Genomic DNA, 15,692 nt, shown 5'->3' on the forward strand with positions numbered 1-15,692 from the left:
ACACGCCGTTCAAGAACCACTGGTACCTCCAGCCGGACAGAGGGTCCTCAGGCACACTGCATGCAAGCTGTATGTCTTCCCCAGAGAAGAGGTGTCGCTCTCCGGCTGTCACGCGAGCCTGAGCCTGCACCGGTACGGGGTCTGCTTCTGCACGGTCAGGACACGTGGACGTCTTAGCGATGGTGGATCACAAGAGGCTACAACAAACTTTTAGTTGCCCACATCTACAGGCACACATCCATAATTTCACAAAGAAGATGTACATTTCAGTCATTTTCTTGGGGAATAAAAATTCTTACGTGATCTTATGTTCTAAATTCACTGAAAACTGAAAGAATAAAAAAAAAAAAAAAGATTTTGCTGCCAGACTTGGACTCTCACCTTCACACCTGACACTTCCAAGCAATGTTACTATGGCTACAAAACGCCGGCCCGGAAAACAAACAAACAAACAAACAAACAAACACTGTTAGCTTCTTATATACACAACCAACGTCCTACAGCATGCGTGTCCTGTGCCACCACTCACCGATGGAGCTGTACAAGTCACACATTGTGCTGGTACTGCTCGTGGCGTGTTGGGGTGCGAAGTGTGTCGCTCCCGTGGTGCTGTTGTCTGCAGAGGCTTTCAAAGCCACCAGTCCTCAGTTTTAAGGGGACCAGCCAACACTTTTTTTTTTGGCTTCACTTACAAAACAGGAAACGAGTGCACGGGTGCTCTTCCGGCGCCATGCGCTCACGGATGAATACGTGGAAATGCTTGCTGGGGCTTTGGATCTGCTTTCATTTTCTTCAGCATAAAAAGGGGATAGCGTGTTAGGTAACTGCAAGAACGACAACACATTTCCAGTCACAGGATTTCATTCTCGTCGAGGGCTGAAAAGCTGTTATAAAGTGAATTCGTCAGGCACCAGCCACCAGCAGTGGAACATACAATGGATACAACATGCACATGTGGTAACAAAACTCTGTCAATCAATTACCAAGCCATTTATTTATTATTTATTTAAAGGAACACAGCTATATAACTCTGGAACAGATTACAACAGTGATACATGTCCCACGGCCCCATGCCCTGTGAAGACTCCAGAACCCTACATACAGGCTTCAAGAGGAGGGACATCTTATAACTTAAGTTCACCAAACATGAAAGCAATAATGTAAGCTTGGTTAAGACAACATCAATACTGTGGGTGGTTGAAAGGATCTATAAGCAGCAATACTTCAGTTGTCTGGTAAGGATGTGTGACACGTCCACACTAAAGCTGTGACATCTGCTTAAAAAGCGCAGTGCTTCTCAGTTATGTCCATCGGATTTAAACCTTAATGCTGTAGGTAAGGACGCCCTCCGGAAGCACGCTGATGTTTCATTGTTTTGTTCCTTTTCCTGCCGGTTCCTGAACAGGGCACCGTAGAGCTCCAGGGACTTGACGTGTTATTACCCTTCAAATCTTTAAAAAATGGTTGGCTGACATCTGTTGGAGCTCTCAAGCTTTACTTTCTGCTCGTCATATATAAGGCATCTAAACTGTAGTGTGTGTCAATCTGTGAACTGAAAAGGTGAGGTTTGGGTATTGGCTAATGTCAGCTGTTTGAAACCTGGTTCCAGTGCATAATGACTCACATCACTAGTATAAAAGCACGGAAATGAGAAAACATGGGTTAAAATGACACCGCAGGGTATCCAGGCCTAGCAAAAATGCAACGCTTACTCATTTACTCTGTTCATATTCAACAAAATAAATATTAAAACTACAAGAGCTGTTGTTGACTTGGTTGTAGAGAAGTACATGACCACAAAGTCAATTAAATACGCTAATAAATAATATCAAATCTGTTAACAGAGAAGATAAAATTCTAAACAAACTCAGAAACATGTACACATCAGCAAAGAGTATCCCTGATTAGCACCCTACAGGTTTCTTAACTTGTTCGTTTTTCTCTGGATATGAAGGTTGACGCACATGAATTGAAACATGGATTATTTTAGCTGCGCCTCCTTGAGACAGAGAGGTCAAAAGTGCATTCACAATGGCTACCCCAGCCTACCTTCACCTTCATGGAGTGGAAGCTACTGAGAAAGGAGAGAGAGAGAGAGAGAGAGAGAGAGAGCTGACCAACACTTGCTCAGTGAGCTGTGAACACACTGCTGCTGTCGCTACCTGAGAGTCCTGAGGGTGGTGATGTGACATCAAAGCAGGACTTTGGGGGCTCGGGCTTAGCAGGACTGCCTGAAGCCGTGTTTACGTTATGCGTCACTCCATCCACGCAGACATCTGGTTAAAATGTCAAAGGAATGTCAACGCAGTCCACAGCGCTCCGAAGCCCTGTTCTGTTAAATTGGACTACGCCATTATGATGTGCGAGTATTTATCTCTTGGAAGCAGAGGCTGCAGTCACGGATAAGGGCTGGCAAGTCATGATGTACGTGCCAGGCTCAACGTCAAGAGTTATGAGACATCGGGGCTCAAAAGGGACAGCAGGACTTCAATGACAGCAAAACACACACAAAACCAAAAACAGAACAAGGCTGGAATTATGGCACCGCACAGCAGCGAGACTTGGGTGTATCCCACTGGAAATACAGGCTGGCCATTTTTAATATCATGTCCCATTCCAGCTCATAACTGCTACATAGCTTCTATCTTCTCACCATGTAAGCTGCTACCTTTACTTTTGGTATTTTGGCTTAAACTGGAATGGAATATTCAGGTTATTGCTTACTTGTTTACTTATTTATGTCTGTCATAAACAATCCTCTAGTCAACGGAGGGACACCACGGATTTCTACATAATAGACAAGACTCGGTGAGGCAGGTGTTGGCCAGCTCTGTTGCAATTGGTGAAGCTTAAATTAAAACTTAAAGACTGTTGAGAGGAGCTCGAAGATAACCGAACGTGTGCAAATCCCTTCCCCAAGTTCAGGAAAGACAAAAAGGCAGATAAACGATTTTTTAAGAGAGGACATAATCACCCACTTCAATCAGCAGGACCCAAGTGCTGAGACAAAACGTTAAAAACAGTCACTGCGGCATTCGATGCGGGTGGGCCGGTGGGCGGGGCTACCCAGCAAACACCTGAGGCTGGAGAGGAGGCGGCAGGCCCTCACAGTCAGCGTTTTCCGAGTCGATAGTGGAGGGGGGCTGGGAGCCTGTCTCCGGGGAACGTGGCTCCAGTTGGAGCCCCTCCAGGACGTCCTGCACAGAGCGCTCCATGCCATCACTCCATTCGATGAGGTCGCGTTCAGGCCTGTGCAGAGACTGCTCCTGCTGCACCCCCGGTCCCGTCGGCAGGTCCGGGTCACGCCGCCCACGTGTCTGCGGCGCCCCGGCTCCCGCGGGCTCCGCGCCGGGGCCGCCCCGTAAGGAAGATGAGGAGGAAGAGGACCGTCCAGGGCCCAGCAGCCTATCAGGGGACGCCTGGCCGGACATATAGAGCTCGAAGTCCTCAGGACTCAGGTTTAGAGACTCGGCATCCAGCTTCTCTATGAAAGCTACCGCACAGCACTGAGGGACAGAGTAGAAACAGGAGAGGGTGAGTCACGTATAACGATGCACTGTTAATCAGGAATCCCGAGAGCTTACAATGTGTCAGAACTTCACCAGTATGGAACAAAGCATGAGAAGGTAAACTGTATAAATAGTGGTCTACAGTAAAACTCACGTAGTACAGCGGCACCAAAATAATGCTGTGTGTATAGTAACTGAAAGAATCTTCTCAAATGCTAGAAATAACTCAAGCAAACAGGCACTTCACACGGCAAACGCCGACGCTGAAGCGGGACGCCCACCAGGTTGGTGAAGTAGTAGCCATCCTCGCCGCTCATGAGACGCCCGGGGTTGGAGAAGCGGGTGATGTACTGGATGTTGGAGTGCAGGCGAGGCGGGTTGGCCTTCAGCACCACGTAGATGAGCGCCGGCAGGAAGTCGTCAGCTGATGCAGCCTCCCGCTTGGTGCGCCGCACGCCATGGATGATGTGCTTGCTGCACCTGGTGATGTAGCGCAGCTTGTCCCGCGGGACGCGCCTGGAGTCCATCTCGATGATGTCTGGGGTGGCAGGAAATGGAACAGAACATCGTGCAGGTAAGGCAGGCATCTTGGATTAAAAACGAGGACGCCGTTGAACGCGCGCGTGACGGTGGCCAAATTAACTGCTGCGTATCGAGAGCAATGAAGACTAGTAAGTAAGTAAGTAAGTAAGTAAGATTAAGTAAGTACACCACCACAGTGGCTCTGAATAACGGCACGTTTATTTATATAGCGCATATCGTGCATGAGGAAATGCTAGCTACTTTTAAAAATATATATATTTTAAGACAATTGATTGAAATATAAATGAATAAAAAAAAGGGTTTAAAGTGCATAAAATTAAACCTGGAAAATATGTGCAATATTGTCCCTGATAGTTAAAAAGGGTTAACTGAAACCTACATCGGACCGATTAAGTCTCAATTTGAAGATGTCCAGTGTCGGGACACGTTTGAGGTTTTGTGACAGCTGATTCCATCCAGTGCCAATTGGATACTATACTTCACTGCCAGAATCTCAGAATCACTAGGTTGCTCTCACACTTACTGCCTGTGACCTGTTGTGTTGTTGACCTAGAGCTGTGCACGCAAACAAGGCTCATACACTACGTGACCATTTTCCAAATTCCTCTCTGGCATTTTCAGTGAATGGAAGAGCCAAGCCATTACACCTGTCCTGTCTTTGGAAGTAAGCATCCAGTTAGGAAGACTAATTCTGCCAACTCTAGATTTTCTTTTCACCTTTGTGTTTGAAATTACTTCACAGCTACCACCAGTACACCCCAGAGTACACAATCTACCAAAGCCTCCTCTTGCATTAACCTAAACATTCAGGATAAACTACCCATTTAGATTGCAATATACATCACATTTAGCTAACACGCTACTGGACATATAACAATTGTCCTGAGAACCATAACTACACGATGAGTATATTTTGCTAAAATACTTATTTAAAAAAATATTTTTAATAGAATTACTTTCATGTTTTAGGATTTTAGCTTTATGATGAATTTAGCATGAATCTATCATGTCTGCGCTCTGGTGCAAACGTTCTGACTCTTCTCTTGCATTCTCATTGGAAGTTCTGAATATTATCCCACGATGAACTGTAGGACATCCATATAACCGGCAATTGCTGGGTCAGTGTTGCGGCAAGGAATTTGAAGAATTCTGAAGAGCTGGCCTCAAAACTGTATCATCAACCAGCATCACAAAGCCAAACATGGCATATCGATTTGATAGTTAGATATTACACTAAACAAACGTTTTAGTTGTATTATATGACATAACACGGTAGTGAGGAGGGGCCAAGCCTTTTTCAAAGCTGTTGTTAAAAAACACAATTAGATGCAATTAATATAATAAAACACGCTAAAAGAAAAATGATTTCCATTGAGTTTTTCCCTTTTTATGATTACGGCATAAAAACACCACTTTTGTGGCGGGAGTGCACAGATGCCATACCTGTAATGGCCTTCACAACAGTGTCGGACACTGCGGGAATCTCTTCGTTCAGCGGAGCACAGAGTATCTGGACTGTGACCCAATGTAAATCCCTGCACACACACACGGACCCTCGTCAGTCGTAGTCCTACGAGCGTATAGAACACCCTCACCCAGGGTCAGGGAAGCAGACGACCATGCCTGGCCGAGGAACCTACCGGATCCTCTTTTGGATAGCCAAGTCTTTGACTTCATCATCAGAGGACTCAGGACAGAAGGTCTGCTCATACAGATGCAGCGTCAGGTACTTCTCCACTTCATCCATTACGACCTCTACTCGTTCTGGGGTCCCTGGTGCGCACACGCACACGCACACGCACGCACGCACACGGACACACTAAGCATTTTTTAAACACTGCCAAAGAACCATAAAATATTACACTTAATATTATGTAAATTTATGTTTATTGTCCATTTTGAAATGGAAACTTGTCATTTTGCTGCCTAACATCCAAATGGGAGCTGCACAGCTTGGCCCAACCGTGTAGTGCCCCCTGTGGGCAACAGATGTAAAGTGCTTTGGCCAGTGGCACAGTGATCCTGGTACTTACCATGGTCTATTTAACATCACTGACTTAGAGCCCAGTGAGTCATGGAAGCAGGGAGTCTGTGATCATACGCAGTGAACAAATGTTCAGCCCTACACCATCAGTGATGGCCTTTGTTTTCATGATGAACCCTGTAATAGTGTGCAAATCAGGAACCAGGCTGTAATGCTACCTTTATAGAGGGTGTTTAAGTGGTCAGACAGGCTCTGGTAGAAGTCCTGTATGGATTCAGTGAGCTCCTCCGCACCAAGATCCTGAACGAAACACCAAACAAACTCACATCAGCAGCTGTTAGTGAGCAGAACAAGGGCACACACACACACACACACACACACACACACACACACACACACACGACTATTTTAGGTTTATTCAGAACAGATGTTGACTTTGACTAAAAGTAGGTTTTAACGTCATGTTTGATTTTTGGAACTCATTGTGCTTACCAGTGTGTCTCAGCCAAGGCATAAAATCAATAAAACCAGAAAGATATTTATCTTTTGATACAGGTCTTTTGTCAGCAAATGTTTAAACTGACTGTGTGTTTGAAGAGGACCATCACCAAAATGTGCTCAAATCTGGCCCTTTAAGACCGGTGAAAAACTGCAGTGTCAATTTCCCAGGAAGAACTCTACTGCTGAAATAGCATTTGCAACGCAGGGTTACAAATGTTGGGACACCACCATATTAATAAGACTGAAAACTGTGAACCCATTCTTTAAATACATACGCTGTCTAGGCAAATTATAAAAGAAAAAAGAACCTATAATGTATTTTGTAGCAATGGTGCTACTGCACAACGCCCACTCAAATCTACGTAGGTTGTGTTTCTCCTTGTACTCTGTAACTAAAATCAGATCTAACCTTCACAAAGCTTTGTCACTGTTTTAAATGTAGAACTGGGGCTCTAGTTGATTTTAGAAACCACACAGTCTCCGCTCTTGTGCAGAAAAACAAGGCTTTGCCAAACATGTACCTTCTTGTAGGCCACACTGTGACGGAAGCTGTGGCACTGCCTAAAGATGTCCCGCCCCGGCTTCTGCAGGGTCTTCAGGAAGTCGATGAAGTGCTTGGTGGCTTGGTCCGACTCCACCACGGGCTGCGGGCCGAGGGAGCCACTGGCGTCTGGTTTCGTCTGTGCGGCGGTGGCGTCTGGGAGACAGAAGCGGGTCATGTTCATACTGCACTGTAGTGACGGGGCACCCGGCAACCGTAGCCAGGCAACTGCTTCGTCACAAGCCCAGCACGCGGATCAACATTATGAAGCGCATTTGTAAACAACGTCCACCTCGTTGGCCTATCATGCTGGGGTTTAGGAAAACACATTAGCAGAGAATCAATAAAAAAAAATCAGTGCATGTTTTATGTGATTAGCATGGGCTAATACCATCAGGTTATGTTCTACATTATTACTTATACAGGTCATTGTCTATATATTAAATACATATATTTATTTCCAACTTCAGTAAAAGCTCTTGGGCAAATACACTGAAGGTAGATGTGTAAGACTACAGTACAGTCTGCCAACTGACTCCATACTACTTGTAGTGGACTACAAGATGGATGACCGTAGGTGTAGCTAACAAAGTCAGCACTCCATATATAAGATCACATACGTTAGCAGGATTAATCATAATTAACTCATTTAAAGTGTACATATTTTTCAGTTTTAGACTCATGCATAAATCTGAACAAAAGGCTTAACGGATGGAGCCAGGAGCAAGTATCCAATATAAGAAATTCCCTTTTTTCTGAATCATACTTTCGTTCTTTTCTGTCAAAACACATTTCAAGCATACGCACGGTTTCATTTTAGGTCTCTGTCAGGAAGTAAAAGTGCATGTTCCAGTAATGAAGAAAGCACCACGTTATGCTGACACAGCAGGGACCTGATCTATGGTGTATGACCCTTACAGACCTCGCGAACAAAGAGAACACAGAGTCAGCATTATCTTTCCAGTAAGAGTGTTGTCTGAAAAACTCTCTTACTGAGTCCTTATCTTATTGTCACTCCTATGACCCTGCTCACAAATGTTTAATCCAAACGTATTTGAATGTGGCAGGACTGTCAGAAGGAGTTCAATCCACATCATTACGTTCGCTGCCCACAGCGATGAAACGCTGAACAGGGAGGAGAACAGCTCAGTCTGTCGCATAAACCAGAACCTTCTGTGCTTGAATGTTGATGAAGCATTGAAAGAGATGACAGGTGACTTCAGAAGGTCCTGTGCTAATCACTCCACCTGCGTATAAATGGCACCACAGTAGAGTAGGTAATGAACACAAGGCTGCTTGGAGTTCACACTGCAGAATACCTCACACGGACGGCACCAGATCCTTGGCCGAGAGTACCCAGCAGTATGTCCGGCACCTCACGAAGGCAAACACCCCCCACCCTTCCTCACGTTGTTCTGCAGAGAGCACCTGACGAGCTGCATCACTGGTCGCCAATCTGGTTTCGAGTTCTTAAACTCTCGTCTCTCCGACGCTCACAAAAAGTATTTGCGAGACGTTGTACTTGTTTCCGTTTGTTTCCGAAAAAGATCATTGGTGTCCAATGTCCCAGGCACAGAGGCACACAGCCAAGCTTCTGTGTTAGTAACATGGCTGGTGCCAAGAGAACTGGCAAATCAGGATAGCAGGAAATGGGAGCCAAGGATTTTGGATTCACTATCGCAGAAACTTCTGCCATAAACATAGACAGCCCCTCATGAGTGAGGCAGAGCTGAGCAGCGTGGAGAAGCACAGCATCCAGTGTGCGTCTACAGACGCCAGTCATCCTCTCTCATGCTGCACCCATATGGGCAGCATGTGGAGGCCAGAAAAGCCACTAATAGCCTTCTTGATTCAGGTATGCTTTCATGCTGGGTTCTTCCAAAACCATGCAGAGTTCTGTAGAAGTGACCACAAAATTGTAGCTGCAATCAATCAGAGTGTATTCACCTTGCAGGACAGCATTTGAGTGCATAAATAAAAGCTAGAGGTGTCCAGAGACTCAATCAGCCCAATGTGGATTGCACGAACATACAACCAAGTGAAGATGACTGCTCAAAGTTTGTTATTGCAAGGCCTCCTTTAGTACGCTACGCCACAACCATCAAAGGTGCGAACATATCTAGAACAATCTAAGTTTGTGCTCAGGGAAAACACCACATTGTTGCTATGCAGCTCTGGTTCTGTGCCACTGTCACACTACACACTTATAAATGACATTATTAATGCACATTGTCACTGATGATCCAGAATCCTACACTTTTAATAGCTCCTTCTGTAAAGAGATGGCCATGATGCTCGACACATTTATGGAAGTATCTTACAAGGAGAGAAGCAACATGGATTTTCCCAGAGATATAATGGGATGGCTTTCATTAAAGGTTACTGACAGATTTTCCATTCTTCCTCCAACACTCAGAAAACCTTAGTTTGGACAGTTCTTTTCCTACTTGCAAGAGTATCAACTCTTCTCAATAAACCCAATGGTGCACAATATCTCTCTCAAGCCAGACAGAGATAATCTTCAGTGACACCCTCCACTGAAGGAACTGTCCTCTGTAACAGATTTCTTACAGGGTATTATATGGAGAAACTCACAGTGCACATGAGGGCCACGCAACTAGAAAAGTGGTTGAATCAGAAAGAACCAAGTGTGTCATGAGTGATATGAACTGCTATATTGGAGGCTTGCACAGATCTCAATCTGAATCTGGGTTGATGAGCTCTCTTCAGTAGTAAGCCCATAAGGATGAGTGAGAAAGACAGGTAGAGACATCCACACAGAGCTGTTCCAATCTGAAGCAGGTAACAAATGGGAAGCAGGATTCAAGCTTGAAGGCAGTAATGCCACTGTTGGACACAAGTCTTCTATTATTTGCAACCTCTTAATGACATAGATGACAGATATGCCCTAGAACCACTTTGTGGCGTCTATTTCCCAATATCTCCCTTGCCATCCTGCTGAAGGTTCTGCACAATCCACTCAAGTACTGCCAGGCTGACCCACAACTCCTACCCCCTGGCACCATGTGTGTTCTGTGAATTTACTGTTGACAACACTAAGACTTTGTGACCGGCGTGGCTGGCACGGTGCTACACATCACTTTTAAATCTCAACTCTTTAATCCTAAATCTCTTTTTCTGAGATCCACACAATCTTTAGTGCACTGCAGCTTTATACTGGCACTACAATGCACTTTATACTTGCACTTAATATCAATCTGCAGCTCTCCACTGTTATGTTTGCTGAAATGTCTTATTGTCATGAGGTTACGTTATTGCAATGTCAAATGTCATTGAAATGTTCAAAGCCCCCCTCAAAACTGTCTGTTATACATGTACATTCATCAACCTAAGCGCAGTAGAAACTTTGCTGCACATCACTCTGTACTGTACACTATATATGTCTCTGATGACAATAAAGACATTTTTCATACTGTTCTTTTAAAAGCAATGGCACTTACCTCTCCCCAGGGTGGGTTTAGAGGACGAGCCGAAGAATTTCTTGACCGTGGGTACAGAGCGCGATTTCTGACTCATCCTCTTCTCTTCGGCCTTTCCCAAGTGAGTGGCGGAGGCCTCTGAGAGCGCCCTCTGCTGGCCACTTGCATAGGCAGCCTCTTCTTCTCTCTGCAGTCTGTTTGACAAATAGTAAGATGACACCAGAGGCCTTCAACTCCAGACCTTGAATCCAATTTCTACTCATGGATTTTTCAATTACTGTTAGTTAACTAAACGGTTAATATAGCTGACTGGTAACTTTGTGCTCACACCAGACTCCGCGTTAACAGAAGGGAGAGGAATTTGTAGTATATGGACCTCAAAGGATGTGATACAAATGCCCATCTTGTTTTACATAAATGAACTACCAGTGATTACAAAATCCAGGACCAGATTTAGCATTTAAGGTCAATATCTGAAGACCCCTGTCCTACAGTACACGTCTGGCAACATTCCTGGACATGATTTTAACATGCTGCACAGTGTATAGATAATGCATAATATGTGACCAATCATGTAAAGACTTTAGCACAAGATGGTACTGCAGTTCGTATATGGCCACAGAACTGTCTATATTTCTGATACTAACCACAGCAACTCAGAGACAACCCTATATTGTAGCTTCTGTACACAGAGGTTTTTGCCTGATACAATTAAAAATGTTGCTATCAGCATTTTGGTATGAATATATAAATATTTTTCCCAAATTCCTGTTGTTTCTGAAGGCATCTTGGAATCATGATGTTTTCCAGCCTCTTCCCATCAGGGCAGGGGTGCAGAGGACCTGTAGTCCATCTCTCCACCCCTCCCTCGCCCCGGCTTTCCCTCACCTCTCTGCCAGGGCCCGGTCTTCCTCGACCTGTTTGGAGCGCGCATGCTGGTTGTCCTCCCGCCAGCACTTGGAACAGAGGCCCTGCCAGGCGGGATTGCCAAAGTAACCGCAGCCTTTCTTACAGACCAGGGCCGAGTGATCCACACGGATGCGCCTGTGCTCGGCGTGAGAACTCATTCTTCCGTGCTGGTTGGGCACAGCTGGGAGAGCGGAAGGCAGTCTAATGCTGAAATTTAGTGATGATGCTTAGATAATGTACATAGGTTTTAAGTTCACACAACTGTTTTTGTCAGGGTTCTCTTGATGTATAACGGGTGCTTTACCGTACTCATAAGTACTCTGGGATAATAATAGCAATGTCTGCTGTAATTCAGCTCACATAGTAAGAATACCTGTCTCCTTATTTGCACATTGTAATACAATGAATTACAGTACTGACAAATAACAGAATAAACAGCTTCGCAATAACGAAAGCAAATAACTCACTTAACTACTTTTAAGCTACTGCATGCGTTTTACTTATAGCTAAAAATCTCAAAACTGCAGCACAAGGGGGACCAAATGATCCGGCCTCTGTTTATCCGTAAACTTCAGCGTCAAGTTACTGAGTTTGACTTGACTTTTGACTGACGACACTGCTAAGGTGATAAGGAGTTAGACAACAGTGCCAACAGCACAACCAACATCAACTCACTAGCTAATTTACCAACAGGAGCAAACAGCAAGGTGCCCTCTGTAGTTAGTGTGAACAGGTAATGTTAGGTAGGTAGGATATCTAGGTTAGGTACAGGTAGAGCCAAAGATAGGAGAGATAACCTAGCTACATAATCACACTGACAGCCAAAATAAACGATGCCTAGTTAAGCTAGCTAGCAGTTAGCCAGGAAGCTGAAGATAGATAATAAGAGACTATTAGACTAGAATTCCTAATATTTCACACGCTAAGAAGATTTCTATTGTATTTACCACGGCGCACACCGTTAGCGCTGTCGATCTGTTCGACCCCAGACTGACACAGTTAAAAGGATCAACTGAAAGTCAAATATCGTGTTGACTGTCAACTTGACTTAGCCTTTTGTTTTATTTCCGGGACGCAATTTCATGTCAGACTGTCAAAATAAAGGTCCCAACACAGATTTATTATTATTATTATTATTTTTTTTTTTTTTTACAAATTAATTCAGTCCAGTCTGCTACTCTGTCATGGTATCTGTTATAGAATTATTTTATACATGCTTAAAATTATAGACTGAGGTGAAGAGATCCAATCACGTTTTATTTTGAATACAATGTTCTGTTGTTACACACTTTGAAACTATCCATTATTGTAACACCTATGTTATATATTACATTGTCTAACAAACTATATCGCAACAAACTGTATTGCACTGAGTAACAAAATTGTGTTAATTTGATTCCATAAAACATAATTACATAATTTTTTGTTTATTATTATGTTTCAGTTAAGTAATGAATTAAACAAAAAGGAAGTGGTATCTTTTGAAAATGAAATTCCAGTTACTAAAAGCATTATATCTTAGCTGCCTAATCACTGATTGTAACTCTGAAAAATGCCTAGTGATGATGACGAGTAAGTCATAAGTTTTTTTTCCATACTTAAAGTTACACCGGCAGTAAAAACTGTCCAAGAACCCTAATTTTAAAGGGGGATCATTGCCAAAGGATGTCATCCTCACTTCAAGCATCTCGATTTTGTCAATAAAAAACTGTTGAAAGTCCTCACAAATTTTAGAGGACTCAACAGATTAGCAAATTGATGGATTCAAAATGGAATTTGTACTTTTAAATAAAATTTTGCATTTCTGTTTTACAATTCTGTTTTCTCCACAGGAGTCATTATTTCAAGCCACATTTCAACTGCTCATTGTACATTGTTCATTTTTTATGCTGAAAAAAATATTTTGGCTTTCATTATATTGTAATAATTGTGTGTAATATCAATATGTATATATGTATAATATTTTTTACATTACTTTAAAATGTAACAATTGTGTACAGTAAATGATTTTAATTGGTGATATATGTTCTTTAAATAAATAAACTTATATTTGGTGTTATATAAAGAGTTGTTTTCTAAGGGTACTTTCATAAGCTTATTAGGATGTTAAGTGTGGTTAACTGAAATAATACATGGCAAAGCAATGCAAAATTACAGTCATCACTAAATTAAATGAACTTAAACATTAAAGTATAACTTAATTTAAACATTGGTACATTCATTCTGACTTTTTATTAAATAAAGATTGTGAATATTTCATATGCTCTAAATTTTGTTCTATCTTGTACAAAAATTCAAGTTTCCTTGAATTAATTAACATTTTTTACTGCTAAAATATTTGAAGATTGATTTATATTGACATTAAATATCCTTGCCAAGTTTTGGCAGGGTGAAACAAAATGGCTGGACTACCAGCCACAGAACCATTCTGCCTCCATACTACCAATGAAAAATGAACTTGAAGGCTGATTGTGTGGTGTGGGGATGTGTGGTTATTCTTTCAACACTTTTCTGTTGGACAGTCTTAGCAAGAAGCTACAGAGGAGAATGTGAATTGTCAGGAGACTTCTATTCAACATTGAGACCAATGTCCCGGTGGTGAGTCTGGAAGCTGTGCCCTGTGAAGAGTATCTGCTATCCAAGTATCTGCAGGCCTCCCCTGCAGATAGAAGAATAAATCGTTAGTGAAACATTTACTTAAAAGTGATATTGTTTATTATAGTTAATTATCAGGATGGTCAAAGTTAACATAATACAAGGACTGTGGTATCAGTACATTTTTGTTGAATTGTATTTCTTGAGAGAATTATTAGGTCATATCCAGGAGAGAGGAACTGCAGAGTATTGAGAATCCACATGGTGTCATGCGATTAGTAATGTTTCAGTAAGAGAAGTAACGACTCTGTGCAAAACAAAAGCATTCTGTGCATGTACGGTGAATGACCAGTCCTACCATAAACCAGTCCTACCATAAACCAGTCCTGTCATAAACCAGTCCTGCAATAAACCAGTCCTGTCATAAACCAGTCCTGCAATAAACCAGTCCTACCATAAACCAGTCCTGTCATAAACCAGTCCTGCCATAAACCAGTCCTGTCATAAACTAGTCCTGCCATAAACCAGTCCTGTCATAAACCAGTCCTACCATAAACCCCGTTTGCAGGCCCTATAAGATGCTGCTGGTTTGCCTGATCTTGGTCTAAAGAGCCTTTTCTCTGAAAATGCGTTAGATTTTTCTCAATACTGAAGAGGTGGTTCAGCGTGGTATTGTGACATTCTCATACTGCATCTCATTAAACTAACCTTAATACAAATATCTCATGAGATATTAAAAAATCTGCCATGATTATATACACCTTCACCTCCACTTTATTAGCTAGACCTTGCTAGTCTCGGGTGAAACCCCCCTTTTTCATCAGAAAATTCAACAAGGTACTGGAAACGTTCCTTTGAGATTTTGCTCCATATTGACATGAAAACATCACACAGTTGCTGCAGATGTATCAACTGCACATCCATGATGTGAGTCTCTTGTTCCACCACATCCCAACGGTGCTCATCAGATGCACTGCTCATAACCACATGGTCTGTGGCATTCAAACAATACTCAGTTGGTATTAAGAGGAGCAAAGTTTACCAAGAGAATACCTCCCATGCCATTATACCACCATCACCAGCCTGAATCATTGATATAAGGCCGGGGGGATCCACGCTTTCAGATTGTTTACTGCAAATTCTGACCCTACCATCCGAATGTCGCAGCTAAAATCAAGACTTATCAGACCAGGTGACATTTTTCCAATCTCCTATTGTCTAATTTTGGTGAGCCAGTGCAAAGTGTAGCCTAGTTGCCTGTTCTTAGCTGACAGGAGAGGCACCCGTTGTGGTCCTCTGCTGAGTGTTCACTGATGCTCTTCTGCATACCTCGGATGTAATGAGTGGTTGTTAGAGTTGTTCTTGGATTCAAAATAAGTAAAATGTAGTTTCTGTAGTTTGCTTGACTTCTGCTTTTACCGGAACATGTTGTCAAACGGTTCCACCACTGGAGATGATTCCTGCACAGCTGGACTGAGTGGGACAGCAATATGTGAGCCATGTGTGTCTAGCCCGTGTGGTTTTTCTAAATGATTTATACAGCAAAAATCCAATGGGTAAGTTGTGGAGGTAAAGCAGAATGTTCACTGTTCAAACACTCATGTAGGCAATCCAAAAATGCTAAGGGGCTATGGCTAATTTCAGGACAGTGAACGTGTTTTTAAAGACAG

At 42.9% G+C, this 15,692-nt stretch overlaps 1 protein-coding gene across 5 annotated transcripts; it reads right to left on the reverse strand.

The window, feature by feature from the left end:
• Positions 1-9: 9 nt before the first annotated feature.
• On the reverse strand, positions 10-12,491 carry rabgef1l (RAB guanine nucleotide exchange factor (GEF) 1, like). Of its 5 annotated transcripts, XR_014125790.1 has the most exons (11): positions 11,407-12,491; positions 10,540-10,712; positions 7,059-7,234; positions 6,255-6,336; positions 5,693-5,825; positions 5,496-5,587; positions 3,791-4,047; positions 2,163-3,506; positions 530-790; positions 382-417; positions 88-224 (listed from the first exon to the last, which is right to left on the reverse strand). XR_014125790.1 is itself a non-coding variant. In XM_027027422.3 (9 exons), exons 2-9 carry the CDS (start codon positions 11,583-11,585, stop codon positions 3,063-3,065), a joined length of 1,536 nt encoding a protein of 511 aa, XP_026883223.2. In that variant the 5' UTR covers positions 11,586-11,634; positions 12,375-12,491; the 3' UTR covers positions 980-3,062. The 5 variants fall into 5 exon arrangements, 3 of the variants coding, with proteins under 3 accessions (XP_026883223.2, XP_026883224.2, XP_081578780.1); XR_014125791.1 differs by lacking the exons at positions 382-417; positions 530-790 and having other exon boundaries at positions 10-147; XM_027027422.3 differs by lacking the exons at positions 88-224; positions 382-417; positions 530-790 and having other exon boundaries at positions 980-3,506; positions 11,407-11,634; positions 12,375-12,491.
• Positions 12,492-15,692: the final 3,201 nt, after the last annotated feature.

This window comes from Electrophorus electricus, chromosome 11, assembly GCF_041902795.1.
Source record: "Electrophorus electricus isolate QZ-2024a chromosome 11, ASM4190279v1, whole genome shotgun sequence".
Classification (NCBI taxonomy): domain Eukaryota; kingdom Metazoa; phylum Chordata; class Actinopteri; order Gymnotiformes; family Gymnotidae; genus Electrophorus; species Electrophorus electricus.